Source organism: Pituophis catenifer, unplaced genomic scaffold (genome assembly GCF_029215685.1).
Source record: "Pituophis catenifer annectens isolate HBS135680 unplaced genomic scaffold, rPitCat1.0.hap2 SCAF_31, whole genome shotgun sequence".
Classification (NCBI taxonomy): domain Eukaryota; kingdom Metazoa; phylum Chordata; class Lepidosauria; order Squamata; family Colubridae; genus Pituophis; species Pituophis catenifer.
Genome location: NW_027256911.1, coordinates 29,626 through 47,752, shown reverse-complemented (window position 1 = coordinate 47,752; position 18,127 = coordinate 29,626). Strand labels below are relative to the sequence as shown.

General features: G+C 44.7%; 1 protein-coding gene across 1 annotated transcript in view; it reads right to left on the bottom strand.

The window, feature by feature from the left end:
* LOC139326287 (bridging integrator 3-like) overlaps nucleotides 1-18,127 on the bottom strand; it is a 69,718-nt gene that overhangs the window by 38,609 nt on the left and 12,982 nt on the right. Inside the window, exons 3-4 of the mRNA XM_070956448.1 lie at nucleotides 16,191-16,327; nucleotides 13,192-13,232 (exon numbers count right to left, since the gene is read on the bottom strand). Coding sequence (XP_070812549.1) covers nucleotides 13,192-13,232; nucleotides 16,191-16,327 — 178 coding nt within the window. The remainder of the gene's footprint in view (nucleotides 1-13,191; nucleotides 13,233-16,190; nucleotides 16,328-18,127) is intronic.

The following is an 18,127-nucleotide window of genomic DNA, read 5'->3' as shown; positions in this document are numbered from 1 at the left end:
ACCAAATGCACGGATATAGAATAGGTGGTACCTGGCTTCACAGCATTGAAATGTCTTCCTATATTTTGCTTAGTATTTCTTTCTTTACAAGGGTATGGATGTTACTTGAGCATTTATCCACATCTGTAATGCAGGGAGTAATGTACACATTAATGTTAATGTGTACATTAACACATTAATGTTATTAACATGAATGTTATTAACATTCAGCTGCCTGCAATTTCTGCTGGTTCGAATCTCTCCAAGGCTCAAGGTTGACTCAGCCTTCCATCCTTTCTAAGGTAGGTGAAATGAGGACCCAGTTTGTGGGGGCAATAAGCTGACTTTGTATAAATATACAAAAGTATGAAGGCTATTGCTTAACGCATTGTAAGCCGCCCTGAGTCTTCGGAGAAGGGCGGCATATAAATCAAATTTAAAAAAAAAATTACACATCTGTAATGTAATAACGGACATGGTGGCTCAGTGGCTAAGATGCTGAGCTTGTCGATCAAAAGGTCGGCAGTTCAGCGGTTCAAATCCCTAGTGCTGCGTAACGGGGTGAGCTCCCGTGACTTGTCCCAGCTTCTGTCAACCTAGCAGTTCGAAAGCACGTAAAAAATGCAAGTAGAAAAATAGGGACCACCTTTGGTGGGAAGGTAAGAGCGTTCCGTGCGCCTTTGGCGTTGAGTCATGCCGGCCACATGACCAAGGAGACATCTTCGGACAGCGCTGGCTCTTCGGCTTTGAAACGGAGATGAGCACCGCCCCCTAGAGAGTCGGGAACGACTAGCACATACGTGCGAGGGGAACCTTTACCTTTACCTATGGATGTTACTTGAGCATTTAAGAGCCTTGGTGGTGCAGCGGACTAAAGTGCTGTTAATTAGCACTTAGCTTTTTGCTTTTGCTTTTTTAATTTATATGCCGCCCTTCTCCGGAGACTCAGGGCGGCTTACAATGAGTTAAGCAATAGCCTTCATACTTTTGTATATTTATACAAAGTCAACTTATTGCCCCCACAAACTGGGTCCTCAAAGCAGCAGATGTTAATTACAGTGCTTTAGTCCACTGTACTACAGGGTCTTAGCTACCAGCTGCCTGCAATTACTACAAGTTCAAATCTCACCAGGCTCAAGGTTGACTCAGCCTTCCATCCTTTCGAGGTAGGTAAAACGAGGACCCGGTTTCTGGGGGCAATAAGCTGACTTTGTATAAAAAAGAACACCGCTTAGGGGGCCCCAAAAGCCCTACTAAGCAGGTATATACAAAAGAATGAAGGCTATTGCTTAATGCATTGTAAGCCGCCCTGAGTCTCCGGAGAAGGGCGGCATATAAATCGAACCAATAGATAGATAGATAGATAGATAGATAGATAGATAGATAGATAGATAGATAGATAGATAGATAGATAGATAGATAAATTTATCCACATCTGTAATGCAGGGAGAATAGGAACTCTGCCCCAAGCATCCTATCTAAGCAGATAATAAGTAAAAAGGTTGGGAACTCCTTTCCTATAAAGATGCCTTCAAAGCAAGGAGGCCTGCTAAAATAGACATTCCCTCGTCGTTAAATATGGGGATGAGAACAGCGAGAGCACAAGTGGGCAATCTGAATTGACTAACTACTTCTTGACACTTTCAAAACACAAGGGGCTGCGTCAAAATGTTTAAGTACCCTCATTATCTTAGCGGGCTCCAAGTGGCCTCGCCACTTTACTCGGGAGCCTTCCTTGACAATGCTACCTCTCCTTCCAAAACACACTTTGTTGAAGAGATTCTTTACGCTCTCCGCGGCGGCTTTGAGACGGTGCCACTGAGCTGTAGATGGTGTACATAAAATGCCGCTTTGTGTCTTCACGCAGCGGTGAAAAGCGAGAGAAATCGTGCCAGGTGCCTTTTCCCAATATGATAATGTACTATCCGAAGCCCGCTCCGCTGACGTTTACAGAGGCATTCAGCATGGAGTCAAAACTGCATGGAATCTGGCCTTCGGCTGAGATATAAATATGTGTTTGTGTGTGTCTGTATGTATATGGATATTATAGATGTCTTTTATTTGTAGAACAAGGGCCGCGGTGGCTCAGTGGCTAAGACGCTGAGCTTGTCGATCAAAAGGTTGGCAGTTCAGCGGTTCGAATCCTCAGTGCCGCGTAACGGGGTGAGCTCCCGTGACTTGTCCCAGCTTCTGCCAACCTAGCAGTTCGAAAGCACATAAAAAATGCAAGTAGAAAAAATAGGGACCACCTTTGGTGGGAAGGTAACAGCGTTCCGTGTGTCTTTGGCGTTTAGTCCAGGGGTGAAATGCTCCCGGTTCGGACCGGATCACCCGATCTGGTAGCGATGGCGGCGGGTGGTTCGGAGAACCGGTAGCAAAAATCCCTGCGCCCCCCCCTCCCCCATGCCCAGTTGAGCCGCGTGATCCTTGGTACTACAGTGGTTTAAAGCACCCTGTTATTAACACAGCTGCCTGCAATTTACTGCTGGTTCGAATCTCTCCAAGGCTCAAGGTCGACTCAGCCTTCCATCCTTTCTAAGGTAGGTTAAATGAGGACCCAGTTTGTGGGGGCAATAAGCTGACTTTGTATAAATATACAAAAGTATGAAGGCTATTGCTTAACGCACTGTAAGCCACCCTGAGTCTCCGGAGAAGGGCGGCATATAAATCAAATTAAAATAAAATAAAATAAAAAAAATCATCAGAGGCTGTTTTTTTTTACTTTTAAAAGCATTTTTTCTACAACGTCTTCGGCTGAAAAAATGCTTTTAAAAGTAAAAAAAAAAAAAAAAGCCTCTGATGATCGCGCGGCTCAGCTGGGATCATCAGAGGCTTTTCAAAGCATTTTTTTCTGCAACCTCTTCAGCCGAAGAGGTTGTAGGAAAAAAAAAATGCTTTTAAAAGCCTCTGGCGATCCCAGCTGAGTTGCCTGATCATCAGAGGCTTCTTAAAGCATTTTTTTCTGCAACCTCTTAAGGTTGTAGAAAAAATGCTTTTAAAAGTTAAAAAAAAAAAAAGTTGGCCGCGCCCACCCAGTCACATTACCCCACCACCAAGCCACGCCCACAGAACCAGAAATTTTAGATTTCGCCCGTGATTTAGTCATGCCAGCCACATGACCACGGAGGCGTCTTCGGACAGCGCTGGCTCTTTGGCTTTGAAACGGAGATGAGCACCGCCCCCTAGAGTCAGGAACGATTAGCACGTATGTGCGAGGGGAACCTTTACCTTTACCTTTATTTATAGAACTGTTGTCTTCATTCTGCTGATTTTAAGGGGTTTCTTTTTTATCGTGGTTTGAAAAAGTATGTGTAATCCTCGACTTACAATCATTTGTTTAGTGAATGTTATGACACTGCTGGAAAACGTTATCAGTCCTCATACCTGTGGTTGTGTGGGTCAAAATTTGGAAGCTTAGCAAACATCGTTTAAAAGGGTTGCGACATTCCGGGATCACATAATTGTCATTTGCAACCTTCCTAGACAGCTTCTGACAGGCCAAGTCAATGGGAAGTCAGATTCGGTTAATAACCGTGTGATTCATTTAACAACGGTGGCAAAAAAAAGTTGTAGAATCACACCCAAGTTGCTTAACGCCGGAAGTTCCAGTCTTGATCGTGGTCATTAAGTCGAGGACTATATGTAATTGGAAAGCACAATTCATGGGATGAGACATTTTTGGAACAGTCTAAGTCTACCGGTTTCATACGGACTCAGAAAACGGTTGGCTTTTAACAACCCAAACAAACACAGTGTTGTTTTATTGTTTCAACTGGCCAAAAAGAAAAAAAGAAAAAAAAAAGGAATTATTTTATGTGGTTTCCAAAAATGGACGTGTTTCCCTCCCTCATCCTCAGGCTACTAATAAAAAGAGCCATGAACTATATAACAGGGTGCAGAGTAATTTGGAGCAAGCGTTACATGTGGTGAGGAGCACAAAAGGAAATCAAAGGATGGATGTTGCTCAAAGGACATTAATATGGGAACGGTGGTGGTCGGGGTGGAGAGAGGATTTGGAAGGGCAGGAGGAGGAAGAAGGAGAAAAAGGAGAAAGAGGAGGAGGGGAAGAAGAAGAAGAGGAGGAGGAGGGGGGAGGGAGAGGAGGAGGAGGAGAAGGAGAAGGAGAAGGAGAAGGAGAAGGAGAAGGAGAAGGAGAAGGAGAAGAAGAGAAAAGGAGGAGGAGGAGAAGGAGAAGAAGAGGAGAAAAGGAGAAGAAAAAGGAGGAGGAGGAGGAGAAGAAGAAGAGGAGGAGAGAAGAAGGAGGAGGAGGAGAGAAGAAGGAGGAGGAGAAGGGGAGGAGGAGGAAGAAGGGGAAAAAGGGGAAAAAGGAGGAGGAGGAGGAGAAGAGGAAGACGAAGAAGAGAAAAGGAGGAGGGGGAGAAGTAAAGGAGGAGGGGAGGGGAGGAGGAGAAGGAGAAAAAGAAGAGGAGGAGGGGGAAGAGGAGGAGGAGGAGAAGAAGAAAAAAAGGAGAAGAAGAAGCAGAAGAAGAAGAGAAAAGGGAGGAGGGGGAGGGAGAGGGGGGGGAGGAGGAGGAGGAGGAGGAGGAGGAGGAGGAGGAGGAGGAGGAGGAGAAGAAGAAGAAGAAGAAGAGGAGGAGGAGGAGGAGGAGGAGGAGGAGGAGGAGGAGGAGGAGGAGGAGGAGGAGGAGGAGGAGGAGGAGGAGGAGGAGGAGGAGGAGGAGGAGGGAATCAGAAGGAGAAGAGAAAGAAAAAAATAGTAACTGCCAGAAAAGGCAGCAGGGGAAAATATATACAGGAGGAAGTGAGGGTTGGGACAAAGACAGGCTGGTACAGAGTTACGCCAAAGCATTTGGTCTCCGTTCAGGAATGCCATTCCACAGTCCATGCCCACACGTCCGTCGCAGGCCTGTCCACCCACCAGGAAGGGGAAATTAAAACCATCCTTCCAGACTACAGCAAAAAGCCCTAGAAAAAGAAGAGGGCAGCTCAAACCAATGGGAGCCGGGGATTAAGACCTAAGAGCCCCCAGAAAGTAGGGAGGAGGAGGAGGAGGAGGGGAGGGAGGGAGAGACAGCAAACGGGATGAGCGGATGGGGAAGGCAATGCCAAGTGGCTAACTTTCCGTACGAAATCCTCATTAAAGATCTAGAAGGATTGGAAAGCTGCTTTTGGAGCTTCCGGCCTCTTAATTCCAACCCCCCCCACCCCGTCCCGGGAGAAATCAAGCTGTTGGCTCATCTGTTTTCACTGTCAAAGATTCACAGGCCAAGACTGTGCCGATGAACTGATGGAAGATTTTAGGAGGTTTTGGAGAATGAAAGGAAGAAAAAAAAAAACAATCCACGCTTCACCTCTGTGTGTATTAAGTACAATTCTAATATGGATTTCAAGATGGCTAAAGTAAGGCTAAAGCACGGGTCAGCAACCTGCGGCTCCGGAGCCACATGTGGCTCTTTGGGCCCTCTGCTGTGGCTCCCTGTCAGGTGATCCCACCACTGGCTGGCTGAGGAACTCTGGGAGTTGAAGTCCACAAGTCTTAAAGTTGCCAAGGTTGGAGACCTCTATGCTAAGCCTGTTCTGTCCCCAACCACACGCACACACACCAACAGACGTTGAAGAGTTAAAGACCAAACCTGCCGGCAAAATCCTTTTCCTTAAGATAACGGAACTTGGCAACAACCTAGTGGCTGCCTGCCAAGAGTTTATTATTTACGAAGAGGAGAGATAACTTCTCCCCACTTCTGATACATCAAAAGAAACAGCTCAATAATTACGGAGTTAATCAAGTCCAGAGATAATCCAGCAAAGTTTATAGCCAAAAGTCCGGCAATGCAGAATGGCGTGGAAGCTTTCAACTTTGTTCGTCACAAGGTTTGACTGGCCACCACGCTCCCTTTTATATCCTGTGGGGTGTGGTCCAGTGACTCAGCCTAATCTCGGGCATGCCTTTTCTCCTGTTGCGCGCACTTATCTCTGCGACGCTGGCGTGGATCCAGCCAAGACTCATTACCTTCATCACTGTCCATCTGTGGCTGCGTGGACGTGCTTGGCCCCGGCCCTATCTTTTGCCCTTTGGCGGACACCGAAGGCATTGCCAGAGAGGAGGGTCCTGGAGAGGGAGGCCTTGCCAACTCCTCTCCTTCACTCTCGGAGTCCTCTCCTGCCGATGACACAGGCTCCGGTAACGGAGCCACAACAAAGCCATGGCTTGCTTTATCATTTACTTAACAAACAGCAAGCGTAAATCATGAGCCACACCAGCTAAGATGCACTTGGATTTGAAACAGCTGCCCCAGAAGGATGCAAGATATGATAAATATCCCATCTGCAAAGGTTTTTTATTATTATTATTATTTCCATTCTGTCTCCTATGGTTACCCTCAGAAATGGAACTGTCAATCCAGCCTCAGGCCTGGGTATAAATTCTGCCCACAGAGACCAGCGCAGTTCCGAATCTCTAAGGAAAAACTGCCAACTGTGTCAAGCAGCTTGCTAGCCTGGCCCCCTTCCCCTCGGCGTTAATGCACCGTCCTCTGGACTCGGAAGGGGGTCTAGTATTATTCTCAAGTTCTCTCCAGAGCCTCGGGGGTTTCTAAAGCAGCAGCAGCAGCCTTGAAACACGATGGAGGACAATGCATGCACCTGTGGCACACCTTGGTTTCAGAAATGGCCGCAAGTACGGAAGTTAAGGCCAAGCTTTCGGGACAGTTCCTTCCTACCACCAGGCTCTTGGGAGACAGCTGGGGTTTAGAAAATACACGAGGCCAATCCAAGATTCTTTCATAGCATGGATTGAAACAGTGACTGTATCTATATTTCTAAATATGTCTGTTCTGTCTATCATCTGTCTGTCTGTCTAGCTATCTAGCTATCATCCATCTATCTGTCTAGAAAATATAAAAATATTTAAAAAATATGTATGTGTCTGTCTGTCCGTCTATTCATCCATCCACCCACATCTATCTATCTATCTATCTATCTATCTATCTATCTATCTATCTATCTATCTATCTATCCATCCATCCATCCATCCATCCATCCATCCAGTCTGTGTATCTGTGTATCTATCTATCTATCTATCTATCTATCTATCTATCTATCTATCTATCCATCCATCCATCATCCATCCATCCATCCATCCAGTCTGTGTATCAGTCTGTCTATCTATCTATCTATCTATCTATCTATCTATCTATCTATCTATCTATCTATCTATCCATCCATCCATCCATCCATCCATCCATCCATCCATCCAGTCTGTGTATCTATCTATCTATCATCTATCTATCTATCTATCTATCTATCTATCTATCTATCTATCTATCTATCTATCTATCTATCCATCCATCCATCCATCCATCCATCCATCCATCCATCCATCCATCCAGTCTGTCTATCTATCTATCTATCTATCTATCTATCTATCTATCTATCTATCTATCTATCTATCCATCCATCCATCCATCCATCCATCCATCCATCCATCCATCCTGTCTGTGTATCTATCTGTGTATCTATCCATCCATCCATCCAGTCTGTCTATCTTCTCTGTCTGTCTGTCCGTCCATCCATCCATCCATCCATCCATCCATCCATCCATCCAGTCTGTCTGTGTATCTATCTTCTCTGTCTGTCTGTCCGTCCATCCATCCATCCATCCTGTCTGTCTGTGTATCTATCTTCTCTGTCTGTCCGTCCATCCATCCATCCATCCATCCATCCTGTCTGTCTGTGTATCTATCTGTGAGCATTCCTCCTTATTTCCAGGTTGAATCTCTCCTTGTTCAGTTTCCATCCATTATTCCTTGCCTGGCCTTCAGGTGCTTTGGAAAATAGCTTGATCCCCTCCTCTCTGTGGCAGCCCCTTAAATATTGGAACGCTGCTATCCTGTCTCCCCTGGTCCTTCTCTTCGCAAGACTAGCCATGCCTGGTTCCTGCTTCAAATGGTCCTGCTTGATTAAGAAGGGTCTCTGATCGTGGTTAGAGGTAGGGAACCTGGGCCTGCCTCCCTCCCGCACTTAGCCGCTGCAGCTTTGGAGGAAAAGCCGTTTCAGCCTCCAAACTGGCCAAGCCCCTCCCGCAGCTTCTGGGGCTGCGCCAAAGTGGAGAGCATTTGATTTTGCATCTGATTCTGATTAGGCTGTATTGCCACTGATGATAATGGCCCAAATTGCATTGATCTTTAACAACAATAAAAAAAAGAAAACTAATAAATTCTACGGACCACCATTGAAGGGGGAGTAATGAAATGCAGCTGTTGGAATTAAAAAATCCTTTCTTGGACTCGGGAAGCTTGGGTGAGGCCTTGGGAGGAGAATCTCCTCTGGGGAAAGCAATGCTTAATTTTATTTTATTTTATTTTATTTTAAAAAAGGCCATTCTCACTCATCTCTGACCTACCGGGTGTTAGGTGGGAGAAGTAGAATGCTTCCCAGCAACAGATAAATAGCTCCGGCAGCTTTTTTTCAAAATGGATGATAATATGAATATACTCTTTAGCCTCTCCCCCCCCCCTTGTCTTTCCAGATCCTCCATTGATGCAACCAAGCGGACAGTCAACTCGAACGCAGAGCAAACCCTGTCTGGATGCCACTCCTTCCCTCTCCCGCCAGCCTAGACAGAAGATGCAAGATCACAAAGCAGAGAGAAACATGAGAATGGCCTGTTTTTATGACCCTGTAATATCTTAAATTTTGGATAGAATTCGGGCGACTGGATGGAGCTGAACATAAGAATTGGAGGAGAAAAAAAATCATGGATGGACGGATGGAAGGAAGGAAGGAAGTCGGTCATGGAAAGGAGGGAGGGAGGCAGGGAGGGAGGTCATGGATGGATGGAAGGAAGGAAGGAAGGAAGGAAGGAAGGAAGGAAGGAAGGAAGGAAAAAGAAAGAAAATATGAGAAAGGGAAAAAATCCTAATTTGGGGGCTATAATATCTTAATTTTGGATAAAATGTGGGTGACTGGATGGAGCTGAACATGAGAATTGGAAGAGAAAAAACTTACGGACGGACGGACGGACGGAAGGAAGGAAGGAAGGAAGGAAGGAAACTGGTCATAGAAGGGAGGGAGGAAGGAAAGAAAGAAGGAAGGGAGTCAGTTATGGAAGGAAGGGAGGGAGGAAAAAGAAAGAAAAATAGGAGAAAGAGAAAAAAAATCCTAATTTGGGGGCTATAATAATTAATTTTGGATAAAATGTGGATGACTGGATGGAGCTGAACAAGACAATTGGAAGAGAAGGAAGGAAGAGAAAAAAAATTATGGAAGGAAGGAAGGAAGGAAGGAAGGAAGGAAGGAAGGAAGGAAGGAAGGAAGGAAGGAAGGAAGGAAATCAGTCATGGAAGGGAGGGAGGGAGGGAGGAAGGAAGGAAGGAAATCTGTCATGGAAGGAAGGGAGGGAGGGAGGAAATCGGTCATGGGAGGAAGGAAGGAAGGAAGGAAGGAAGGAAGGAAGGAAGGAAGGAAGGAAGGAAGGAAGGAAGGAAGGAAGGAAGGAAGGAAGGAAGGAAAGAGAGAAGGAAGGGAGTTGGTTATGGAAGGAAGGGAGGGAGGAAGGAAGGAAGGCCTCTGGAGATAAACAGTAGGGAATTAGGTTTCAGATTTGATAATTTCTGAGATTTAATGATCTCCCAAAAAACCAGGGTAGGGAAGTGGGAGAAAAGCTAAGCCAGCATCATGTTTGCCTGGGGGTTTTTCCCCCCTGCAAATGCCCAACTCAGAGGTTGATAGAGTGAACGCAGCCATCCCACTCTAAACTTCCTTCCCCACGGAAACCCCAATGCTAAACCCATTCTGGCTATATGGCCCGTCTTCATAAAACTCAGCCAATAGCTCATCTGGTTAGAATGTACCTCTTATAGGCACACGTCGTAATTCTTTATTGTGTCTGCACACGCAATCATATGTCCTAATCAATATAGAAAACCACAGGAAGCTGTATAAGTGTCCTTCCAGAGCTCTTATAAGGTAAAGGTTCCCCTCGCACATATGTGCTAGTCGTTCCCGACTCTAGGGGGCAGTACTCATCTCCGTTTCAAAGCCAAAAAGCCAGCGCTGTCTGAAGACCTATTTTGATCTCTGTGCCTATTTTTCTACTTGCATTTTTTTACGTGCTTTCGAACTGCTAGGTTGGCAGAAGCTGGGACAAGGAACGGGAACTCACCCCCTTTCGCGGCGCTAGGGATTCGAACCGCTGAACTGCCGAACTTTCGATCGACAAGCTCAGCGTCTTAGCCACTGAGCCACCGGGTCCCTCTTTCAGAGCTCTTATAGGGTCTATCTTTTCACACAACCAGATAAAAATGTTTTCTAGTTCAGAGATCTCTGAGAACCTTGGCTATATCTGCAGGATGATTCTCAGGAAACTCTATATAGTTTCCTCATCCAGATGTGCTTCACAGACCATTCCTTTTCATTTGCATCTGCCTTTCCAGATAGTATAATGAGCTTTTGGTTAAATGCTGGCAGGTTTTTCCCTTCACTGCAAAACCCCAAATAAAAAAAACATATTTGGTACTCAATTCGGTACAACATCGGCAACCTGCTTCAACTTGTTCGCTTTTAATGTCTTCCCATGAATGAATCAAATATTCGAGCTGACAGCACAATAAAATATGGGGCTGGAGACAAGATGCTCTCCCAATTTCCTAACCAGCAAAATTACGTTACCTAGAAATTGCCAATCCCGTCATATTTGAAGGACATCAGCTGGAGGAAGACCACTATAGAAGAAGACAATTGGAGGCCATTAAGGGCAGACAAGAAGCCATACACAAGTCCTCTTCTGCAGTGGTGGGATTCAAATAATTTAACAACTGGTTCTCCGCCCTAATGACTGACTGTGTGGGCGTGGCCATGATGGGTGTGGCCAGAGGGTGTGGGAGGCGGCACTCAGCCTCCTGCACACCCCTGGGAGCAAACACATGCCATGGGGGGGCAGCGTGGAGCTCCCCCCCATACGCCATTTTGGGCCTAGTAGGCGTCCCTGCAGCCTCCTGGGAGCAAAATTGGGCTGCGGGGGGTGGGCGCACCACACCCCCTGCGGCCCATTTTGGGCCTAGTAGGCCTCCCTGCACTTACCTGGGAGCCAAAATGGGGCACGTGGGGACTCCTGGAAGGGGCAGGGCCAGCCAGCAATTTAACAACCGGCTCGCCCGAACCGGCTGAATCTCAGCACTGTTCTTGTGAACTCCGGAGCTTTCCGTCAATTCTGCCCAGCAAGCTTCTAAACTGGTCTATGGTTTCAACCAAGCGGTTGGAGGAGGAGGAAGAGCCTTGATAGTACAGGGGTTTAGTGCACCCTGTTATTAACACAGCTGCCTGCAATTTCTGCTGGTTCGAATCTCTCCAAGGCTCAAGGTTGACTCAGCCTTCCATCCTTTCTAAGGTAGGTGAAATGAGGACCCAGTTTGTGGGGGCAATAAGCTGACTTTGTATAAAATATACAAAAGAATGAAGGCTATTGCTTAAAGCATTGTAAGCCGCCCTGAGTCTCCGGAGAAGGGCGGCATATAAATCAAATTAAAAAAAAAAAAAAAGAAGATGGAAAAACAAATCCTCTAACAAAATTCCAGAGCTACTTTCAACCACCTTGCTCCCGAATCCCGATTCGTTCCTAACAGGCAATAAACCCTATAACTGCCTTAGACTTTAATTTAGAAGCAGGAAAAAATGTCAAGTGAAACAAAAGGTGTTACGGAGCAATTTGCCTCACTCGCTGTCTTATTAAAGTCATTTTGTTCTCGCTCGCACAACTTCCTTGTAATAAAAACAAAGTGAATCTAAAGATTTCGGCACTCGTTTGATTGTAGTAATAGAAGTTCTCTATAAAGAGGCTCAGATGCTTGGCTTATAGCTCAAGTAAATGCTAATAAGATTTAAAAGAAACATGAAAAAAGAAGCTCAGAGACTTGCAATAATTAAAAAAAAAATCTGAATATATGCCTGGCTAAAATGCACTTTTAAACAGAATATTTTTACTTTTTTTTTTCCAGTTTTAGGAAGGAGGCTGCTATTCCTAAAAAGGAAGTTGATAAATTTCTTGCAATTAGATTGCCCAACACCCGTCCCCCCCAGCCCCAAAGCTGGGACCATCTACCCGAGAAACTTTATTTAGATAGGGATTGAATGACTTGATTCCATTTTAAGCCTGACAAATAATAAGAGATCTCTGGATAGTTTGCAGGGAAACGAACTGTGTACCGAGTTTCAAAATCTGTTCAAACTTACTCAATCCTTTTAACAAAAATGTACTTTTAATTAAATGAATCTGACTACATCTTTCACATAGAATATGTTACGTTCAACCCCTTTTTGGAATAGCTTAGGGCAAGGGTGTCAAACTCAATTTCATTGTGGGCCGCATCAGGGTTGTGCTTGACCTCGGGAGGGTGGGGGCGTGGCCAGGGGGCGTAGCCAGCTTGACATCACTGAACCAAACTGTGGTTTGGTGTGTTTGGTTCAGAGGCTTAATGATGCTGGAACCGAATGATCAGAAATGATCTGCACTCCAGCGGTTCGAGTCCGTCTCGGTGAGACAGAGTGAGCTCCTGTCACTCGTTCCGTAGCTCCTGCTCACCCAGCAGTTCAAAAGCAGTTTGAAAGCAGGCAATATTGCAAGTAGATAAATGGGTACCACTTCGGTGGGAGGAAAAAAAATCTAGCTACGTTCATTTGTGCGGAGAGCAGAAGCTGACACTGGACCTGGCCAGACGTGAGATATTACAAAACAAGGCGAGGCGAGACAAGCCGAAGAGTGAGCAACCCGAGCTCCACTAGTTAACTGGTGTGAAGCTAGTTCGCCCACTATGGTGCACCAAGAATAGGCATGCAAGTGTCAAACAAAATGAATTAGCAATTTAGGCTGTCAGGACTACATTAGGTGTCTAGTCGATGTAGAATTCTCTGACATTGTATGCCATACACTAAATAAATAAATAATGGAAGAGGTTTTAATCTATCAGCAAATGAGCAAAAGAGTTGTAATACCTTGCTGGTGATTTTTTTTTTTTAATATACACTCACTCCTAATTTATATTATTTTGCTTGCATATTCTCTCTAAAACAAAGGCTAAAAATTCTGGGTTTGTTGTTTTTCTAAACACAAGTTGGGATCTGCAGAATTTCACAAGCTGTAGGTTTCACCCAATAAGCCTTGAGGGAAAGCAGGTTTCTCGCTCCCATGTTAAATCACGTTCGTTTGTAAAAAAGATTGCAAAAGATTGTTGCTTACATGGAAAGATCACAACTTACTTTTTCAGGGGCTCTATGACTGTTTTTTGGATTTGATTCACCTGTTAGAAGAAGAAGAAGAAGAACAAGAAATGTTTTCAATAACCAGCAAGGCAGATCACTTGAACCAGTGTTTTTCAACCTTGGTGACTTGAAGATGTCTGGACTTCAACTCCCAGAATTCCCCAGCCAGAATTCCCCATTTCAATTCTGGGAGTTGAAGTCCAGACATCTTCAAGTTGCCATGGTTGAGAAGCACTTGTTGGAACTTCATATCCAACTCCATATTTTCCAAATATGTTCTTTTCCACTCTTGTTGTTTCCATGTTTCCTTTCCATGTTTTCATTTTTCAGCTAAATTAAGTATTCTGTGGCTACTGAGCATGTTAAATCTTCACCAGAATTTTCCTTCTTTTTAATTGTTGGGATTTTTACCCCCCCCCAAAAAAACCCCGAACAGTTTAGCTAAGTGTAAAGATTTCTCTAAATACGTTGGTGTTTGCTCTCTTGGTTCTTAATGGATCTACTCTCGCTCCAATTCTGTACCATTATATTCGGTACTCATAATACGAGATTGTTATTATGGGAATGTGGTTCATAATATAACATAAAATCTTAAAATTAATCCAAAATATAAGGAGCCAAGAATGATGGACAATCAGGTGGGGTGAAAAAGTTATGGAACTCTGTTTTTGTATTGTGTGCACAAAGATGGAAAGATATAGTGATATCTACAATGGTCGGCTGGTTGGTGAAGCTGATGGAACTTGCTGAGATGGCCAAATTGAAGTCTGTGATTAGAGAAAGTACAATATCTGTACAGCTGCCTGGAAACCTTTTATGTAGATTTTGTGAAAAAACAGAACAAAATTAACTCAATGATTTATGGGTTCGGTGCAGTGGTGGAATTCAAATTTTTTACTACCGGTTCTGTGGGCGTGGCTTGGCGGGCGTGGCGTGGCTTGGTGGGCGTGGCAGGGGAAGGATACTGCAAAATCCCCAGTCCCTCCCCACTCCTGGGGGGGAGGATATTGCAAAATCTGCATTCCCACCTCACTCTGGGACCAGCCAGAGGTGGTATTTGCCGGTTCTCTGAACTATTCAAAATTTCCGCTACCGGTACTCCAGAACCTACTGAATAGCACCCGTGGCTTGATGCCTGGACAGGATAGATACTAGAAAGAAGAGAGTCACGTTGCAACCTTAGAGTAAGAGGCAGTGGTGGGTTTCAAAATTTTTTGCTACCGGTTCTGTGGGTGTGGCTTGGTGGGCATGGCTTGGTGGCCGTGGCAGGGGAAGGATACTATAAAATCTCCATTCCCACCCCATTCCAGGAGAAGGATACTGTAAAATCTCCATTCCCTCCCCAATCCAGGAGAAGGTTTCTGCAAAATCCCCATTTCCTCCCAATCAGCTGGGACAGGCCTGGTAGCTTAGCAGACTAAAAGCATTGTGATTAACACCAGCTGTCTGCAATTACTGTAGGTTAGAATCTCACCAGGCTCAAGGTTGACTCAGCCTTCCATCCTTTCTAAGGTAGGTAAAATGAGGACCCAGATTGTGGGGGCAATAAGCTGACTTTGTATAAATATACAAAAGTATGAAGGCTATTGCTTAACGCATTGTAAGCCGCCCTGAGTCTCCGGAGAAGGGCGGCATGTAAATCAAATAAATAAATAAATAAATAAATCGGGAGGCAGAGAATAGATGGGGGTGGGGCCAATCAGAGGTGTTATTTACCGGTTCTCCGAACTACTCAAAATTTCCGCTACTGGTTCTCCAGAACTGGTCAGAACCTGCTGAAACCCCACCTCTGGGTAAGAGGTATATTTATACTTATAGCTACTGCAAAGAAGATTGGAAGCCACTTCTTTGTATTTTTTTTTCTCTTGCTCTTCTCTTTTTCTTTCTCTCTCGTGCTTTTAGCTTTCTCTTTGATCTTTTTTTTTCTTTTTTACTTTACATTAGCATTAGTTTTTAATCATTGTTTTTAAAACCTTGAATGAAATTGTTTTTTTAAAAAAAACAAACAACAAAATATAAAAAGCCATTACGAGTAAGCATACCAGGCAAAAGTTGAATTCCAACAATAGAGATCAGATGAGGTTTAGGGTTGAATCGCTGATTTTCTGGTACTCTCTGAGCTTGGTTATTTTCCTGAAGGTATTTCAAATACCAAGCTAGGTAACATCATCAGTGCAGGAAAACAACCAAACTCAGTGATGGGCTGTTCCCGGCTCCAACGGGTTCCGACAAACCGGTAGTTCCGATGATCAGATGGCCCCGCCCACCCATCCCTGCCCTATCCTGTCTTATATTTCCTCCTTTCTGGCTCAGCTGATTTGCTCAGCACAGCTGATTTCTGCGCTGTTTTACTTACCGGGCTGCCTTAGAAGGTAAGCAGCTGAGCTTCAAATTGCGGTATTTTGAACGCTACGCACCAGCGCAATAGGTATGCGTGTGCTCGGTGGACCGGTTGCAGTCCACTCCTGACCAAACTCAGGGAACCCCGACAGAAGTTGGGTTGATGCAGCTTGTGCCACTCACGAGAGGTAAGCCAAAAGAATTACCTCTGATAAGAGTTGAGATTTAATAAATTCAGGAAGTTCTGATTTACATCTAATAATTGTGCAAATTCACCTGGTTGCAGATCCCAGCCCGAGAAGCGCAGGTTGGAGAATTTACTGTTCTGTGGCAATTACTATTCTAAATCTCAAAATTGTTAAGAATTAATTGCCTATTTTGTTCTTTGTCATTATTTCAAATTTCACTCCGTAATAACTTTAAGTGATTTTTAAAATCCTGAGAGATGCGTACACAGCTGGTGTAGCTGCTGGCACTGTACAATACCAGTCATGAACATCTGTACCCCCTTTTGCACATCCTCTAATATATAAAGTCAGTATTACAATCTTGACAAGAACCGTGTGGAACGATCAAGGAAAACTTCACAATTAAGGATGTCAAACTTGGAAGAACTTCTCCTTCCTCCTCAGGAATAGATCCAGAGCAAAACTTACCTTCTCTTGGTTAAAAGAATCCATTCGTTTCATTGCCGTGTCCAGGGCCATCACCATTTCGAGAAATTTAGGGTCTTGTTCACAGAGAGGATTGGCCATGAGATCCGATGAGATTTTGACAGCAGACTTTGACATGGCTATATTTGGGATAGAATTCAGGGAGAAATTGATTAAGGATTGATGCTATTAAGAGATACACATTGATTTCGATGGTAGAAAGGGTAAGGGGAATTTATTTATATATTTTTTTGGTAGTCGGGGAACACCATTAATATAGAGCTGGAAAATACAGTATTTTTTCGGACTATAAGACGCACCGGTGTATAAGACGTACCAAGATTTCAAAGAGGTAAGCAAGAAAAAAAAAACATTTTTGCCCTCCCCAGGCCCCAGGAGCACTCTGCAGGCCTCCCAAAGCCTCTGCGCACCCTGTTTTTGCGAAAAACACACCCGTTTTTTGCAAAAAACGGGACACGCAGGGCGGGGCTTTGGGAGGCCAAAAATGGCTGCATTCGGTGTATAAGATGCACCAACATTTCCACCCTCTTTTAGGGGGGAAAAAGTGCGTCTTATACTCCGAAAAGTATGGTAGGCTTTTCCTGACAGGAAAAAAATGTTTTTCCTGACAGATGGACTTCTGGATCTTCCCCTATTCTCCTTCCTCTTTTAGAATGGACTAAGTCAATACAGTTAGTCCTCGATTTATGACCGTTTTTCCACACTTATGACCGCTGCAGCACTCCCATGACTACCTGATCAAAATTCAGATGCTTGGGCAACTGATTTATATTTACGACGGGTGCAGTGTCACGGGGTCATGTGATTCCCTTTTGGGACTTTACTGACAAAGCGAAGTCGACGGGGAAGCCAAAGTCACTTAACAACTGTGTTACTAATTTAACAGCTGCAGGGGTTCGCTTTAACAACTGTGGCAAGAAAGTTCGTAACATGGGGCAAAACTCACTTAGCAAATGCCTCACTTAGCAGCAGAAATGTGGTCGTTAAGTCGAGGACTACCTGTATTAGGATCTCCCCTGAATTTCCTACCTCAAAATTGTACAAAACAACAATTGTGATCAGAGGTCTCTCTGGGAGATGCAAAAAAAAAAAAGAGAGAATATTTGGGGCCATAATTAACCTCTGTGACTTCAGACTGTAGCCTTACATACATAGCCTTCTCAACCAAGGCCATTTGAAGATGTGTGGACTTCAAGTCCCAGAATTCCCCAGCCAGTTGCCAAGGTTAAACTCTGCTATAGAGCAGGGGTCTCCAACCTTGACAACTTTAAGCCTGGCGGACTTCAACTCTCAGAATTCAGCAGAGCTGGCAGCAGATTCGGACAGTGAGGAGGTTGGGGAGGAACATGGGCCAGTCCTGGAGTCTGGGGAAGGCTCGGATGAGGGCTCTGCGTCGGAGGCAGAGAGGGAACCAGGGCCAGATGCCAGTTACCAGCTGCCTTCGGAGTCAGACATCAGTGAGGCAGAGGAACAGCTGGAGCCTGTTCCCAGTGTGCACATGCACAGAGTTGACAGATGAAGGGAACAGCTAAAGAACAAGGGTTGACTAGGGAGTAAGGCCAGAGGTGGACGATGAAGGGCCCCTCCCAGAGGGAATAAAAGAGGAGCGAAAGGGGGAGTGGAGTTTGCAGGAGACAATTAGTTCGCTTAATTGGTTTGTGACTCCTTGCCAAGTTTTGAAGATATCGGCCTGGCAGCTCTCCAAGACAGATAAGGTCTGTGACTGTAACTTCTCCCTTGAAAGACGTTGCTGGATGTGAATGAGAAGAATTCACAGTCACTTAATTAAAAGGGGATTTTGTCGAGACAAGGAGTCTGCTTCATACTCTTGGGAAGCCTAGGTCAAAACACTTCTCCTTATAAAAAGTGGCCTAAATCTTCCCCCTTTTAATGTGGAAATTTTAAATTTGTTTTAATTA